Genomic DNA, 17,717 nt, shown 5'->3' on the forward strand with positions numbered 1-17,717 from the left:
CGTGCTAACATGCTAAGAGGGTAGAATGAGCTCAGGAACTAACGCCCTTGCGACTAGTCCCTGCGCTGATTAGCATATCTTAAAGGATCTTTAGAAATACTTTTTCTAAAGATCTCTTTGTGTATGCTAGTGTATACAGGGACAGTTAGGCAGGGATGAAAAATATGCACCCAGAACTGGCAGGTTCACTTTAAGCAAGCATGGGTTTGGCTAGAAATTTGTATTGCTTAGTAGGTATTCCCACCAGTCTCTTTTGATTTATAAACCTGTGACTATCCTAATCATTTGGACAACGTTGACCGAAACACACTGCACTGGTTGGTAAGACCGGCATGTAAGTAAGAAGTCACCAAAGGCTTGAGAGCTTCAAAAGCAGAAAAATAATTACCACAAAGTTTTGAATGGATGACGTGAGTGGGGACCATGGTACCACCATTGAAGTACCTTATACTATGTCTCAGGAATTAGCTTGTTACCTGAAAGTTTGACTTTAATGTTTTAAATAAGTTGAAAATGGGAATCACCTAGAGTAGTACCAAAATCTGCTTTCCACCTGGGGACATGTCTGGAGGAGATATACAACATATCAATTTAAAAAAACAAACTGCCCTTGATGTGATAAAAAAGAAGCCCTACTCACTTATTCTTTCCCTCTTAAACGAGTGTTAAACCTCCAGACTTCCAGAGGTGCTTCGTGTATTTGACCAGTCTGAAGGTCATGAGCAACTCTATTGCCATCTCTGCTCCGTAATGGGGACTGTATTACTGGAATCACAGCACATTACTACTACAGCCACTGTTTGACAGGTTGGACAACCCCTTTCAATTGGGTCTAGTATAGGCTGGAAAGCAGCCAAGCAGCCAGGAGAAAAATTTGTTATGGAGAATGCAAGCGTGATTAATGGCAAAATTGAAATGATGAATGTCGGATTTGTCCTTTCTTACCATTCAGTTTTTCTTTTGCCATCCTGAGAAGGAATGTTTCACCCTCCTTTTGAGAATTGGCTTCATCAACGTGGCTTTATCATAACTTGGAAAGGGAACAAGGATAATCACTACATTTTACCACTGTTCAGCTATGACCATCTGGTGTGAATAGATAATTGAGCTTTTTTTTATCAGATAGAGAGAAGACACAAAATCTCTACAGGAAGCCGTAAGGTGACATTTTTGGCTCCTGGGTAGACAAGGCTTCCTGTCTTCAAAAGACCTATAGTAGACAGCACGACATCGGATTCCAGTTCTGAATATTGTTTTGTTTTTGTGACATGCGTAGGTCCCATAGTTATGGGAGGCACATTTTCAGCATTGTGACCCCGAGATGAACGAACTGTATGTTCCTGCATGGCGGTGCTGCCTGCACATCTGCCCCGAATTATTATTGGCCAGATGGATGGGGTTATATATGCCCTGTTTCCTATCTATGGAAAGCTAAAATTCTATCTATAACTTGTCAAACAACTAGAAATGAATGGTGAAAAGTAAGAATTTCCTCAAGAACATTCAGGAATAGTTATCTGAATAAAAAGAAATATGTGGTTCTCATTTTTGAATTTTATGAGTAAACCTGTAGACGTAGAATACAATCTGTGAGCTAAGTATGGTTTTATTGCGTATCAAAGGTAATTCTTTCTCCTGTAGTGAAAAGTAATATACATTAATCTATCACATTATTTAAATGGTTTTATAATTTGCTCACATCTAACGACTCCATGTGGTCATTTTATTTCTGCAACTGTTTGTTACCAGCAAGTACATAGATTGGTATTACCAGCTTAATTACTCTCCAGTGGTTTTTACCTTCATTCAATGGGCTCTTACATTTCTTGAAGCTCAGAATTCTCTTTATATAGTATGTGATTAATCCAAAGATGTAATAAGATATGGATGTGTTAAATTTTAAGTAATTACCAAGAATAAATAAGAATACAAAATGGTAAAATGCTCATGTACCTAACAAAATACTGCTGGGGATGTTGGATGTGTTTTAGCTCAATGCTGTTACATTGTCTAGCCTGTATGGGCTATTTTCATGTGCTTCTGTTACTTGTTCTTTCTTTATTCACATTAATCAAATGCTATACAGGTCAGACTTTTCTACATTTACTAAATCTCAGCTGTACAGCTTTAGCAGGTTTGGAAACTTTTTATGTTTATTTGCTTAAATTACATTCTTTGTATAAATGCACTATTTATGCACTAACTTGAAATCAACTACTTAGCATATTGTACAGTATTAATATGTGTCTATTTTTGACACCCAAAGTTCTGTTATTATATTAACATATGATGATGATATTGTATTAGAGATGAGCAGTTACATTTGTGGTGCCCTGATCTGGCATCAGGTTTTCACTTCTGCGCCCAGCATCCTAGGCACATCTGGCAATTACTAGGTCCCACATCACGCGTCATGACTTTTTAAGGTCTTGTGAGCGCAAGACTATCCTGGGCCAAAGATGCCTGGTGCAGACTGAAGACTTCTAAGAAGAACCTGGTTACCATAATTGTTTATCTCTAGAGATGTGCAAACCAGAACAGTAAAGTTTAGTGTTCGTACCGAATACAGAGTTACAATAAAAATTAGTGTTGAGTTTATGTGCTGTACATACACTAACCACTTGAGCGAGCATCGCTGTGCTGGGTACGCTTGGTGTTCTGCCCAGTGCTAGCCACTTGCAGTCTTTGAATGGCTCACAATGGGGGTAAAAATAGGTATTGGCTGCTGTGTGGAAAGAAAAGAAAAAGGCGAAAACCCTGCGCTCCCTCCCCTGGATGTGTTCTGTTTATGATTGAATGTGGGTGAGAGCCGAGCTGCCTAATCATTGACTTCCAATGGGGTTTATGTCAAGTCTGGGTCCCGAACTGAACTTTATCTAAAGTCTGACTAAACCCGACAAACCCAAACGTCCACGTCCACCTTCCCTTTTGGATTTTGGTAAGATCATTGGCTGGGCCGTTCTAGCAGCTTTATTTTCTTTCTTTGAAACCAATACTTTTGGTTCAGTACTTTTTCACTGTGTCACTTCTCATTATTACACATCACTTAATTGGATTGGATGGGTTGTTGCTGATACTTGATTATAAATTCATGTCAATGGCATCTTTAGAAATATATTAACTTTTCACCCACTGTATATGAATTGCCCAATTCATGTGCTATTTCACTTGCTGTCTATGCCCCACAGCTATGACAAGGCAACATTTTTTTTTATGGGATCCCAACCATTCCTATCAGATGTGCCTTTTACCAAGCCAAAAACCTAAACATTTGAAGGACAGCTAATATTCAATACAAATGAATATCAGCCTTATGATGGGAAGAGGAGTAAGCTAATTAACGATACAGTCACTATCTCCAAATGTAGTCTACAAAAAAGCAACAACTAGTCATCACCTCCTAAAAAGAATGAAGGAAGTGTGAATAGGTGCAAACTGCTGTGACAGTATTATGTACAAATTAAAGAATCTAACAGAATTCTGTATACAGTACACTAAGATACTGTTTATTGGTGATACCAACAATTGTTCATGTATCATTGTGGTAGAATTGAGCATATTCATTCTTCTGCTGACTTTAGGCTCTATAAGCAGTACTTTGACAGGTTGGTACCTAGTCAGTAAAAGAATGAGAAATCCCTTCTCTTTGTTTAAACTGCATTAACTAAATTCATTATAAAATACAATTTTTGCACTCATTTACCATGAAATATCCATTAATTCAAGCTCTGCATATCCCATTTTTACACCAAGTTAATGAAAATGTATAGACTCTTAGCAGTTTCTTGAACAGTTGCTGTCACAATCTATTAACATCTACTGTTCTTGGTGACCAGTTTCATACATTAGGAGCTTTCATTTTCACCCATAGGTTTAATGGTATGCATAAGACCATTAAAAATTGATAATAAGCATTCTCGCAATGTTGCAGCTTTTATTCAGTTTTTTTCAATCCCTCCTTTTTGTTATCCTCTTCCTACTTTTTTCTCATGATTTGTTTTTTGGTGATTGACCACTATTTCTACGACTAAAAGGACAAATGTATTGGGACACCCGTCATAATAATTGAATTTTGATTTTTAGGCCCATAGATTCCAGTCACAAACAATGCAATCTGCCTTTACAAACACTTGTGAAAGAATGGGATACGTTAAAGAGCTCAGTAAAGTGAAGCGTGATACTGTAATAGGACGCCTCCATTGTAACAAGTCAGGTTGTGAAATTTCTTCACTCCTAAATTTTTCACAACAATCAACTGTGAGTTGTATTGAACGTAAAAGGATTTAGGAAATACAATAACTTGGCCATGAATGTCAAGACCACATACAGATCCAAAGTGGGGAGTTCTGAGGTCCATAATGCTTAAAACACGCGAATTTTAAATGCACAGTTCCATATCTCCTCTGACCTTAGCTTCAGCACAAAACCTGTATACCAAGAGCTTCATGGCATGGATCTTCATAACCGAGCAGTTGAACTCAAGCCTTATATTCACATCACCATACCAAGTGTCAGATGACGTGATGTAAAAGCATGGTGCCGATAAAATTTGGAGTTGTGAAAACATGTTCTGTGACAAGTCAAATTTTCTCCATTTTTAGCCTGGGTTTGGTGAATGCCAGGAGAACGTTAAATGCTAGGATAATGCTGTAGAGTTTTTTTTTTCAGAGTATGCTTTAAGCCCCTTAGTTCCAGTGAAGTGAAATCTTGTTACTTCAGAATGCCAAGATGTTTTGAACCATTGCATATTTATGATGCTGTTGGCATAATTTCTGTTTCAGCATGACTGCCCCAGTGCACAAAGCAAAGTCCATAAATTTAATGTAGTCAAAGTAATGTAACGTTTCTTGAATTGGTCTGGCAGATGCCACCATGGCCCCTCTTACCCATAATCAGTGTCATTAGACTGAGTATAAAGTATGATCGGCACTCCTCACATGGAGAAGAATCCAAAGTAATGCAAAAGAATCCAGGCACTCACTTAGCTTGCATATCCAAGTAAAATATATCTTTGTACCGTGTTAGCCAGTAGAGATAAAAAAAATTGTTTAAAAGAACTGAAGTCCTCAGTGGTTGATACCTTTTAATGGCTAACTGAAAAGATGGTAATAATTTCAAGCTTTCGAGACTACTCAGGTTTCTTCATCAGCCACGGTAAACATCGGGTAACCAAGAAGCCTTTCCCTTGGTTACCCGATATTTACCTTCGTTACCAGCGTCCGCCGCTCTCACACTGACAGTGCCGGCTCCCTGCTCCCTGCACTCCTAGCCACAGTACACATCGGGTTAATTACCCGATGTGTACTCCAGCTACGTGTGCAGGGAGCCGATATTTACATTGGTTACCAGCGTCCGCAGAAGCCGGCTAACTGCATTTAATTGTTGCTCTGTCGCTGTCACACACAGCGATGTGTGCTTCACAGCGGGAGAGCAACATCTAAAAAATGGTCCAGGACATTCAGCAACAACCAATGACCTCACAGCAGGGGCCAGGTTGTTGCTGGATGTCACACACAGCAACATCGCTAGCAAGTTGTGCCTCAGCAGCGATGTTGCTAGCGATGTTGCTTAGTGTGACGGTACCTTAACATAGATGAGTGCAATCCGATAAAGCATGGGATTGCACTCGTGCCAGTGTTAATCAGTCAGGCAGTCTCAATCTGCGTTTCTTGCCAAACATTGCAAATAAACAGATTGGACCTTGACAAGCCAGGCATTCCTGAATTCTATGTTTTTGCACTTGCAGCATGCTGTCTTCAGATTACATAGCAAAAACCTTCTGACATATTCCCTTTAAAGCATTTACAGCTACTTTTGAAGAAAAAACAAAGAAATATAGAAAATTCTTAAAAAAAAGTTAAAATGAAAATAATCTTAGAAATAAGGGATTAACTTAAATAGAAGAAAAACTTACCTACAGACATTTTCAATTTTCATATTTTCTGCATGCTTCTGAAATAAACCTCCACATTAACACAAGTGTTAATTTCTACCTCAACAGATTGCTCAATAGAGGCTCCTTCCAGTCTCTCCTTAGCATATTCCATAATTTTTACTGGAAAAATGGCACAGGATGCTGTACTGTTGAAATGATGTAAGCTCAACAGACCTCATTATAAGTTGATAAGGTTTATTGGGCACTAAAGTTGTCTGTCATGTGACAGATCCAATGCTCTACTGCTACTCTAAATGAAAACAATGGAAATAAATAGCACAAATGTGAACAGAGCTCTAGCCAATGGCCATGCTTTCCAATGTCAAACTAGGTTCATCTGTAGTCTTGATGCTAAACTATATTTTAATGCTTTGTTAAGAATAGGAAAGCAATCCATTTGTAAATTTGGATGAATTTTAAAGGGAACCTGTCACTAGATATGGGGCCTATAAGCTGCGGCCACCACCAGTGGGCTTTTATATACAGCATTCTAACATTAGAAAAGAGAAAGTAATCCAGCCGAGTGCTCACGGTGATTTATTAGTGCAAACCAGACAGTGCAAAGAAGACGTTAACGCGTTTCTGGCTTGATGCCCTTAATCATAATGGTTATGTCAAGCCAGAAATGCGTTAATGTCTTCTGTGGACTGTCTGCTTTGCACTAATATATCACCTTGAGCATTCAGCTGGATTACTTTCTCTTTTCTATTGCTGTGTGGCCAGGGCAGGGCAGATATCCGAGACTGAGGCACGGTGAGGTCAGGTGTGGGTGAGCTGGATTTTTTACAGCATTCTAACATGCTGTATATAAGAGCCCAGGCTGCTGTGTAGAACATAAAAAACATTTTAATGCTCACCTAGGAAGTTGCTCCGGTGCAGACTGGTCAAATGGGTGGCACCATTCTCCAGTGCCGGCGCCTCCTCTTTTGGCCATCTTAGTTTTCCTTCTTCTGAAGCAGGTGTTCATGACGTGTCCTACGTCATGCACACAGACCAGTATTGAGGTCCTGAGCAGGGCAGATCAAAGTGCGCCTCTGCAGGACCTCAGTGCCGGCGAGTGTGTATGACGTAGGACGCGTCATGCACGTCGGCTTCAGAAGAAGGAAGACCAAGATGGCCGAAAGAGGAGGCGCCGGCATTGGAGAACGGCGCCACCCCTTTGACCAGTCTGCACCAGAGCGATCTTCTAGGTAAGTATTATAAAATGTTTTTTATGCTCTACACAGCGGCCTGGGCTCTTATATACAGCATGTTAGAATGCTTTATATAAAGGGTGCTTTACACGATAGATCGTCGGGGTCACGGTTTTTGTGACGCACATCCGGCATCGCTTGCGACGTCGGGCTGTGTGACACCTCCGAGCCACGCAGTATCTCTCACAAATCGTGAGTCGTGTACTCGTCACTTGGTTTCATAATCTCGTTTAATTAAAATTGCGCCGGTTGCTCATCGTTCCCGGGGTAGCACACGCCGCTCCGTGTGACACGCCGGGAACGATGAACAGCAGCTTACCTCCGTCCCGCGGCACTAGCCGGCAATGCAGAAGGAAAGAGGTGGGGCGTCCCGCTCATCTCCGCCCCTCCGCATCTATTGGCCGGCCGCTGTGTGACATCGCTGTGACGCCGAACGTCCCTCCCCCTTCAGGAAGAGGATGTTCGCCGCCCACAGCAGGTAAGTGCGTGTGACAGGGGTTAACGACTTTGTGCGCCACGGGCAACTAATTGCCCGTGACGCACAAACGACGGGGGCAGGTACGATCGATCGTGAAATTGCACGATAGATCGTACCGTGTAAAGCAGGCTAAAGAGCCCAGTGGTGGTGGCCGTTGCTTATAGGCCCCAAAACTGGTGACAGGTTCCCTTTAAGGTACTAATTACTACTGAGTAAGCCTTTGCAGTTGTGTCTTCAGTTTATTACTTTTGTGTTTAGCAAATCTCTGATTCCTGTTACATTCCATTTGCTCTGCTACAGTAGACAGCTGCATTTGATTGTTTAGCATCATTGCTCTTCTTTGTCATTAGCCTAAGCAGAATATCCAGGGACTTATCTGTAACATAAGAGCCATGCAGGACATGGAGACATTTGTTTTGTTTGCAGCTTTTAGCTGTTTTCTTTGTTTTGGTTTGAAAAGTGCTGCATAAACAGAACTGCCAAGATACTGATTGCCTATTCTCCTTACTGGTGACAGATAGGAATCTGGAGCTGCTGAGGCAGTGAGGCCTCTGGAGATAGCTACACTATCTCCACTTCATCACCAACTCATTCAGATGCCTTTCAAATGTTGCTTGTAACATTGGCTTCAATGATGCAGTATAGATTGTTATGATCAAGAAAATACAGATTGAAATGTTTTTTTTTTTCTTCACTTTTGTTACAACTTGTTCTTTGGAAAATAAAAAAATTGTTTCTCGTCGGTCATCTTAATTATTTTCTCACTTAATCTATAGGTCTTTTATGAACCAACAAAATGCCATGCAAAGTTAAAATACTGTTTTCCGGTCACGACACATGCTTATCAGATACAACCATATAACTATTGTTAGGAGCGGATGAATGGCTTTTTGAGTAATTGACATCTGTATTGGTAGTTTATGAACATCGCTCTGTAAAATAAAAAGAAATCATCATTAAATACAGGTTTTTCAGTTGTCCTCTTCTGTTCAGCTGTCACAAATGTTGTACAGTTGCTTCTCAGGTACATCACTTTGATGACATCAGAAGACAACTGAAGGACATGTTTACTGCAGTGTTTTATTAAATGAAAATGGAAAATGTAGAACTGAAATGTACTGCATATAATAAATCTGTACTAATGCATGGAAAATAGTTTATTCCCAATACACAATCTATTTTTATCTCATCTATTTAGATCAAATAAAACACACTGAACAAATATATAAATACAAAACTTTTGTTTTGCTCCCATTTTTCATGAGCTGAACTCAAAGATTTAAAACTTTTTCTTTGTACTCAAAAGGCCTTTTTCTCGCAAATATTGTTCACAAATTTGTCTAAAGGCCCCATTACACGAAAAGACTTATCTAACGATATATCGCCGGGGTCACGAATTCCGTGACGCATATCCGGCATCGTTAGCGATGTCGTTGCGTGTGACACGCACAAACGACCGTTAACGATGGAAAATACTCACCAAATCGTCCATTGTTGACATGTCGTTCATTTACATAAAATCGTTGATTCTTGAGGTCGCAGGTTGTTCGTCATTCCCGAGGCAGCACACATTTCTACGTGTGACAGCTTGGGAACGACGAACTACAGCTTACCTGCGGCCGCCGGCAATGGGGAAGGAAGGAGGTGGGCGGGATGTTACATCCGCTCATCTCCTCCCCTCCGCCTCTATTGGGCAGCCGCTTAGTGACGCCGCTGTGACGCCGCACGAACTGCCCCCTTAGAAAGGAGGCGGTTTGCCGGACACAGCGATGTCGCTAGGCAGGTAAGTACGTGTGACGGCTCCTAACGATTTTGTGCGCCACGGGCAGCGATTTGCCTGTGATGCTTAAACGACGGGGGCGGGTGCTTTCACCAGTGACATCACAAGCGATATCGCTGCATGTAACACCCCCTTTAGTCTGTGCTAGTGAGCTCTTCTCCTTTGCCGAGGTTATCCATCCACTTCACAGGTGTGGCATATCAAGGTGCTGATTAGAGTATAATTATTCTACCTGCTGAATCCACGTCTTTTTGTAGCTCTCTACAGGTAGTCCTTGGCTGTTTGACAACTCTTCTGATAATTCTTTTCACTCCTTTGTTTGACCTGGCTGGTTTATGGGGAAAGGCGAAATTGTTTTTTTACTTTTGGATTATGTCCCCAACAGAGCTCACAGGAACCTTCAGTAGTTTAGAAATGTTTTTGTATCAATACTATCAGTGTGTTTTGTAACAATAAGGTTGCAAAGGTCTTGAGACATCTCACTGATTTTATCCACAATGAGATGTTTCTTGTGTGGCACCATGGTATTGAGGCAAATTTTTTTAAGGGCTATCATTTAAACCCGCTAACGGATGTGCCAATTCTGGGGTGGCTATTTTTAGGCTGGGGAGGAGCCATTAATCATTGGCCTGCCCACCTTTAGACTACCAGCCCTCAGCTGTCTGCTTTATTTAGGCTGGGTATCAAAATTGGGGGAACAGCACTCTGTTTTTAAAATTATTTATTTAAATAATATCAAAAAGCCACTTGGGGTCCTTCTTATTTTGATACACAGTCAAGATAACACACACAGCTGGGGGCTGCAGCCTACAGCTGTCTGCTTTATCTGCACTGGGTATCAAAATATGGGGGACTCTACACCATTTTTTTTCCCCAGATTTTATTTATTTTTATACTTCACTTTGGGTACTCAGACAGCTAGTGTTAGGGAAACCAATCACAGATGCCGGTAGATTGACTACAACCAATCACAAACACTGTCATAGAGGGTGGGCAGGGGAAGCAGTGCATATTCATGAGATTTAAAGGGAATCTGTCACCAGATTTTTGCCATCTAATCTAAGAGCATCCTAACGTTGGGGGAGACACCCTGATTCCAGTGGTTTTTCACTTACTGTGCTGCTTAGAGTAGTTTTGATAAAATCACTGATTAATCAGCAGTAGATTATCATTCGAGGACTACGTGGCATGCTGCCATTTAGTCCAACGTATTCATGAGCTCTGTATAACTTACTAGGTCTGCATCAGGGAAAAGTTAGATTTTATCAAAATGATAGCAAACAGCTCAGTAAGTGACACATCGCTGGAATCAAGGGCTCTGTCTTTAATGAGCGGACTCTGAAACAGTGTGACAGTCGTGCGGAAACTCGGTAAGTATAATTGTCCTGCTTTAATCCCCATTTTTCTTTGTTTTGCAGTTCCCTACCCCTTACTACCACTATTTTAAAGCACTAAAGTTCAGGCCCCTTAGACTTATATGGGGTTTGGTGTCCGTGGTCAAGTCCGGTCCCGAACTGGACTATTATTATTATTTTTTTTTTTTTTTTTTAAAAGCCCGGCTGGACCAGCCGAGCCTGAACATCTGGTGAGAATTTCTTGTCAATAGCACCTTTAGAAATATATTTACTTAGAAAATCGGTGACGTGTTCAATACTTATTTCACTTATTTTGTGCTAAACCTGGATGACATCTCACATTGCATTATTTGACAGCGGAGGGCTGATACAAAGCCTAGCTCTTCAAATATAATCAAGAAAGGTTAACAATAAGACACACATTCTTTACAGATGTTCTGTGTTTAGATTATTGACCTGTTCACAATGGTCCTTTACTTGCTTAAAAAACTGTGCCATGGGACCGGGCTCACCCTGGAGTAGTGTAGCTAAGCGACTACCTGGTTCATCAGTAGAGCCTCTGATGGTGAGAATAGGCTTGCTGCTGCAAGTACCTAGCCACCAGGTACCACTCCAGGCAAACTCTCATTACTGTAGCAGCTGACCCCAGGAGTGAGAAATGCAGGTACGGACTCAGATGCAGGCAGGATGTCTGAAACAGGTAGGCAAGCTGGTACATGCGGGCAGGCTGGTACAGACAGGCAAGCTCTGGCTGAAAATCAGTTACTGGCAGATACTGGAACACAGATACAGGTTAGGAGACACAGAATACGGCACCGGATATGTGCACAGGATGCGGGAACTGACAATCACCAAACATGCATCAAGAGAATGAACACGTTGCCTAAACATCTCCGAAAGGGGCAGGATGCCTTAAGTACCTAGTGTCCTCCAGCCGTTGGCTGGGAACACTTACAGAGTGTGTGCACTGCCCTTTTTAAGAGGCAGGGAGTGCGTGCTCGCATCCTAAGTGCGCTGTGGGGAGACCTGTGTGGTTTGCTAAGGTCTGAGCAGCAGGAAGCATTAGTGAGAGCCGGAAATGCCGCTGAGCAGCCGGAAGGGTTAGTGGTCCAGCGTCTTTGCCACAGGGGTGCTGGCTCAGGTGTTAGTCTCTTCTGTATGGCTTCAAAAAGGACAGTTTATTTTCCTCTGGCCTCTGTATTCAACCCCACAAGAAGACAGAAAATGGTCAAACTTATAGTTTATGCTGCATGTGTTGAGGAGCACTTTTTGATCAAATACTTAATTAACCTCTTGACAAGGGATTGTGGGAAATATGTTGATTTGCCTTACATAATTCAGGTTTCAGATCATACACATGACACAGATATAAAGATGGCTGCCATTTCCTGTTCTCCACACCTTGCCTGGAATGTGAGGAATGTCCAGATGTTATAAGACCACCATATAAGGGAATATCCATGGTCAAGCTAGAGGACCAACCCATAGGTCAGATGACATCATGGATTCCTTCACTGAAGTCAGACCCGCCCATCAACAGCAACACGGATCTCCCCATTGGCTAGCCCATGAACTGTCCCACTAAATGGGCATATCTACTTGTGTATGCCCCTAGCCTATATCAAGAGGACGCATTCTTCTTCTCAGTCTGTTCGGTGCCATTTTTACTGTGACCAAGAAGAGATTTCATATCCGACTGTGTCTGGTGTGAATTCTTTCCGGATGTACTTGGTCTATACCAATTAGGCCAGGCAGTAGGCAACTAGTGATCTCTGGTTAAGAGTTCACCCCAACACATGTTTCTAAACTAGACTCTCACATTCAGCGGTAGTATAGGCACAGTCTGATTTTAGTTAACTTCAACATGACTTAAAAAGATTGTGCCATTATTATTATTTTTATTATTATTATTATTGGTGTAAGTCAAATTAATAGAAGTTGGTCTGCAGATCTTGGCTGTGACTAATATACATTGAAAAGAGCTGTGCTGTTCAATTCCATTCAATGTATTCTGCTAGATACTGCCAGAATTAATAACTTTTAAAAACACATTACAAATGCTTTAGTAGTTGCTAAATAGTGATATGATTATTGATGGGCGAACCCCCTGATGTTCGCGTTCGGGAGCCTCAACCTCACGTTTTGTAAAAATCAAGTTCGAGTTCTGAGATAATGCGAACTTGCGTCCGAACTCGGGCTTTACAGTTATGGGATGGGGCGGGGGGGTCTGTAAAATAAAGAATATAGTTAGTAATAAATATTGTCATTATACTTACGGGTCCCGCAACGCGTCCTGCAGACTGTCTCCTGGCCGCTTCTGCTTCCTCGTCCGATCATTGCTGTGCCCTCCTGGTAACCAGCACTGACTTACAGGACCTTCCGTGATGTCATAACCATGATGATGATGATACGGAAGGTCCTGTTAACTGAACTTTTGACTGTCACTGTGGGAGTGTTGCATCACATCACCTGACACAGCGCAGACTGTCCTGACAGCAGTGGTCGGCTACATGTATTTCCATGCAGCTGAGGTGCTCCTATCCATAGAGCGTTAGGACGTACCGGCTGATACCAATGCACGACGCAAGTGGAATCATACCCTCACTGTCAGCCTGCTTCTCGCTCTGTACAGAGCGATGAAGCAGAGCTGACATGGCTCTCCATGCTTCTCTCTCTGTAGAGCCCCTTGTCTTTACAGAGTGATGAAGCAGAGTTTACATTGCTGTCCTTGTGGATTTTTTGGTATAACCATGAATCATGGCATGACCCTTTTAAAGTGAATGACCAATGCTAGGAATGATTCCCTTATAATAAGGGGCTTAGGATTTTGTAATTTGCTTTTAAATCCGTGGTTAATCTATTAGTGTTATTTTTAGTGAGCATTGCTTTTGTGTCCTGCTTAAATGGAAAGAGTAACAGCTTGTGTAATTATTGGAAACATACATTCTGGCAAAAATGTAATAAATGCTTTAAAGTGTGAAAGTATTACTACATTGTAAAAAAAAAATCATTACCACTCAAATACGATTTTGATTAACTCTGTGACTTGGAACAGAACAGCCGAGGAGGTGGAGAAAATGAGATTTAAGATGTAATCTTTAAAGTCTCGCACTTTAAATTAATGTTTGTAGAAAACTGTACACTTTAGCTTTTATTTAGACATGCTAAACAGATGTATTCATAGCTAAAATAAATTCATGGGTTAGTAATTTATCATTGTGTAATATATTTCTGTCTGTATCTGTTTACAGATAAATGTGATTTTTTTTGTTTTTTCTATTTTCTATTATTATTATTATTATTATGGCTACTTTTCTTTAGTGTTAAACGATTATTTTTATTTTCAGTATACTATTGTCCCCAGGTGCAGTTTAATGTAAAAAAAACAACAAAAAAAACAAAACAAACTGCACTCTACTTACCCTCCCCGGTTCCCCAGCAAGTGTTTGCCGCTGCCATGGTTTCTGTGGTTTCTGTGAAGTGCTATCGATAGCACTGTAGCCAATCACTGAGCTCAGTGGCTCGTGTTGTCTCCTTTGACAGAGCCATTGAGCTTCGTGATTGGCTGCGGCATTGTCAAATGTGAACTCATCAATGCAGACAAGAGAGACCGGAGCAGTGATGGAGAGACAGGAAGGGTAAGTAAAGCACAGTTTCAGTGTAAAAAACAATCATCTTCAGCTAGGGACAAAAGTTAAATGGAATCTGTCACCACCGTGTTGCCACCTAATCTGAGAGCAGCATAACGTAGGGTCAGAGACCCTGATTCCAGCGGTGTGTCACTTACTGGGCTGCTTATTGTAGCTTTGATAATTTCCTGATGATTAAACAATGATTTTGTTTAATCAGCAAGAAATTATCAAAGCTACAATAAGCAGCCCAGTAAGTGACACACCGCTGGAATCAGGGTCTTGATACTTGGTGTGCTGCCAGGTAGTCCTGAATATTCATGAGCTCTGCATAACCCCACCTCCACCACTGATTGGACAAAAAGCTGCCAATCATAGTTGTGGGTGAGGTTATAATGCTCCACATTCAAATAACTGCTAGATCTACAGACAATAAAGCATTGATTTTATCAAAATGACAGCAAACAGCTCAGTAAGTGACACATCACTGGAATCAGGATCTATGCCCCTACATTATGCTGCTCTCAGTTGAGGTAGCAAAAACCTGGTGACAGATTCCCTTTAAGTAAATGCGGAAAACCCCATTACTTTTATTATTTTAAAGCCAGGCTTTATTTTACATTATAATGTGATATTTGGATGTGATAGTTGTCCTTGGATAAGTTTAGATATTTATTGTGTTTTCTGAGCATGGCTATATCTAATCCACAAGTGATTTTGGACTATTATGTCACTATACTTTAAATAATGCTCTTAAAACCTCCGCAAGATTGATCTTCTTTTCACAGTATCTGCTCATAAATGGTTTGCTGTACTAAAGGGTACTTTACACGCTGCGATATCGGTACCGATATCGCTAGCGACCATACCCGCCCCCGTTGGTTGTGCGACATGGGCAAATCACTTACACCCGTCACACAGACTTACCTTCCCTGCGACGTCGCTCTGGCCGGCGACCCGTCTCCTTTCTGGGGGCGGTTCGTGCGGCGTCGCAGCGACGTCACACGGCAGCCGTCCAATAGCAGAGGAGGGGTGAAGATGAGCGGTACATAACATCCCGCCCACCTCCTTCCTTCCTCATTGCCGGTGGACGCAGGTAAGGAGATGTTTGTCGTTCCTGCGGTGTCACACATAGCGATGTGTGCTGCTGCAGGAACGACAAACAACATCTTACCTGCAGCAACAGCGATATTAAGGAAAGGAGCGACGTGTCAACGAGCAACGATTTTTCACGTTTTTGTGCTCGTTGATCATCGCTTCTTGGTGTCACGCGCTGGATGTGCGTCACTAACGACGTGACCCCGACGATATATCGTTAGCGATGTCGCAGCGTGTAAAGCACCCTCAAGATTGCTTGACATTAAAAGAATACAACCACCCAATGTGTGAGTCTAGGTAAACTGACCGTCAGATTGATTAGTGTTGGTTGTAGTGTTTGATTTGATTCCACTTACCTCCGTTAAATCTATAGAAGCCTTTTCCGCACATTCTCATGCCGGTTCCTTTATACAAATGTTTGTATTTACAGTTCGCTTTCAGAGTCTCAGCAACTTGACATTGTGAGGAGAACAAGATCTTACATCCATGGGGGAAATTACAAAGAAGCGGTAAGTGTATAATCAAGAGGCAGCGACAGTTTCTTATTTGAGTAATGTCTTTTATGTGTCCTTGTGTTTCCTTTGTTGTAAAGATTGGCATTTCAATCATACGAAAACTCCTAGAGCAAATCTCTTTAGCACCAAATTACCAGAGCATTCAGAACTAGACGTAGCAATTTGTATCACACAGGGAAAGTGACATGTGATTTTTCTTCTGTTCTTCATTAACCATTTGATTCTTCTTTAATATGTTACCAAAGGACACATTTATGCTGACTAAGGGACAATATTTGCCCTCTCACTTCAGTATGTCCATCAAGACGTACCTTGATTTGATAGAAAATAAATCTGAAAAGTAAGTCTCTAAGGGATGTGTGTATGGAGACAATTTCTAGACGGTCGATTAAAACTGTATTTATTCTTTTCCCCAGAAAAATCGGAATATTTCCACAGATATCATGCTCAGTGCAGCGAGACCATGGAGATTCGGTTTCATTATTTTATAATCTAACCAGAATAGCGTGACTCAGTTGTTGAAGATTGTATCAATAATTTTTGTGTAAAAATGCTAGGTAGATTTTTTTTCTGTGAGGTAAAATATTTTTTAAACAGTCTGGGAAATGTTTTACCTCACAGATAACAGCAGCTGTGATTCTGTGCCGTTATGTCTTTATACTCTTTTCTTTCCTCCCTGGCTGAGACACAGCGATCACACAGTACATAGGAGAGGCACATTTATAAGATTTTGTCATTATTATATATCTGTTAGGCTATGTGCCCACGGGGATAGTGTCCTGCGGTTATATCTGCAGGACATTCCGCAGGAGCTCCCAGAAATCCGCAACAGAACTTTCTCTGTTTCAATGCTGCGGATATACAGCGGAAAGTCCTGCAGATATGGTGCGGGCATTCTGCATTGAGGATACAGTACCATGGCTTCGGCACTGCATCCTCAATGCAGAACAAGTGCTGCAGTGATCGGGGTGTTCATACTTACCTCCATCATGCAGCACCTCGCTTTCCGGCGGCCGGGTCACTGTCAGCGTCTGGTGCACTGTGCTGGAGGTGGGCGGGCCTGAACTAGCTCCGGCTGTCACATGACCTCTTCCTTCCTGTACCTGGCTGGATCCACCGCGCTGCTGTACACCGGACGGAGAAAGTGACTCGGGTGTCTATCAAGGCAAGTAAGTATATGGGACCCTGCGGAGAAATCCGCAACAATAATTGACATGCTGCAGATTTTTCCGCACGAAAATCCGCACGATTTCCGCTGCGGAAAAATCCGCAGCGTGGGCACAGCATTTCCCAAATGCCATAGAAATGGCTGGGGAGTAGCTGTGCTGCAGATTTTTGGAAAATCCGCGGCTTTACCACGAGAAATCCGCGGCAAAATCCGCGCATTTTCCGCAGCGTGGGCACATAGCCTAAGAGACTAGTACAGGAATTCCAAATGTAAAGTTTCTTCATTTTGTCATTATAAGAGCATTTTTTTTAAACACATCCAATTGCGAAAGTTATTATTATTCCAATTTTTGTTGACTAAAATGTACTCTGTTCATGGGACAGTCCCTTTAGGGTGAGAACGCACGTTGCTTTTCCCTACTTGCAGTTCTAAACGCATGTTGTGGGCTTAATTGATTTGACCAAAGTTGCCTTTTTCAGAAATTTAGCGCTGAAAACGCATGCGTATTTACCGCGTTTTAGATGCGTTTTCAGCGCTTTTTACCTGCTTTTCCACCTGCGTTTTGA

At 41.7% G+C, this 17,717-nt stretch overlaps 1 protein-coding gene across 3 annotated transcripts in view; it reads left to right on the top strand.

Annotated features, from left to right (window-relative positions):
* The window catches only part of PIGN (phosphatidylinositol glycan anchor biosynthesis class N), a 478,983-nt gene that overhangs the window by 206,854 nt on the left and 254,412 nt on the right, over window positions 1-17,717 (top strand). For all 3 annotated transcript variants that reach the window (XM_075314844.1, XM_075314846.1, XM_075314845.1), the window contains exon 13: window positions 15,899-15,977. In XM_075314844.1, coding sequence (XP_075170959.1) covers window positions 15,899-15,977 — 79 coding nt within the window. The remainder of the gene's footprint in view (window positions 1-15,898; window positions 15,978-17,717) is intronic.

The sequence above is a fragment of the Anomaloglossus baeobatrachus genome, chromosome 6 (assembly GCF_048569485.1).
Source record: "Anomaloglossus baeobatrachus isolate aAnoBae1 chromosome 6, aAnoBae1.hap1, whole genome shotgun sequence".
Lineage (NCBI taxonomy): Eukaryota > Metazoa > Chordata > Amphibia > Anura > Aromobatidae > Anomaloglossus > Anomaloglossus baeobatrachus.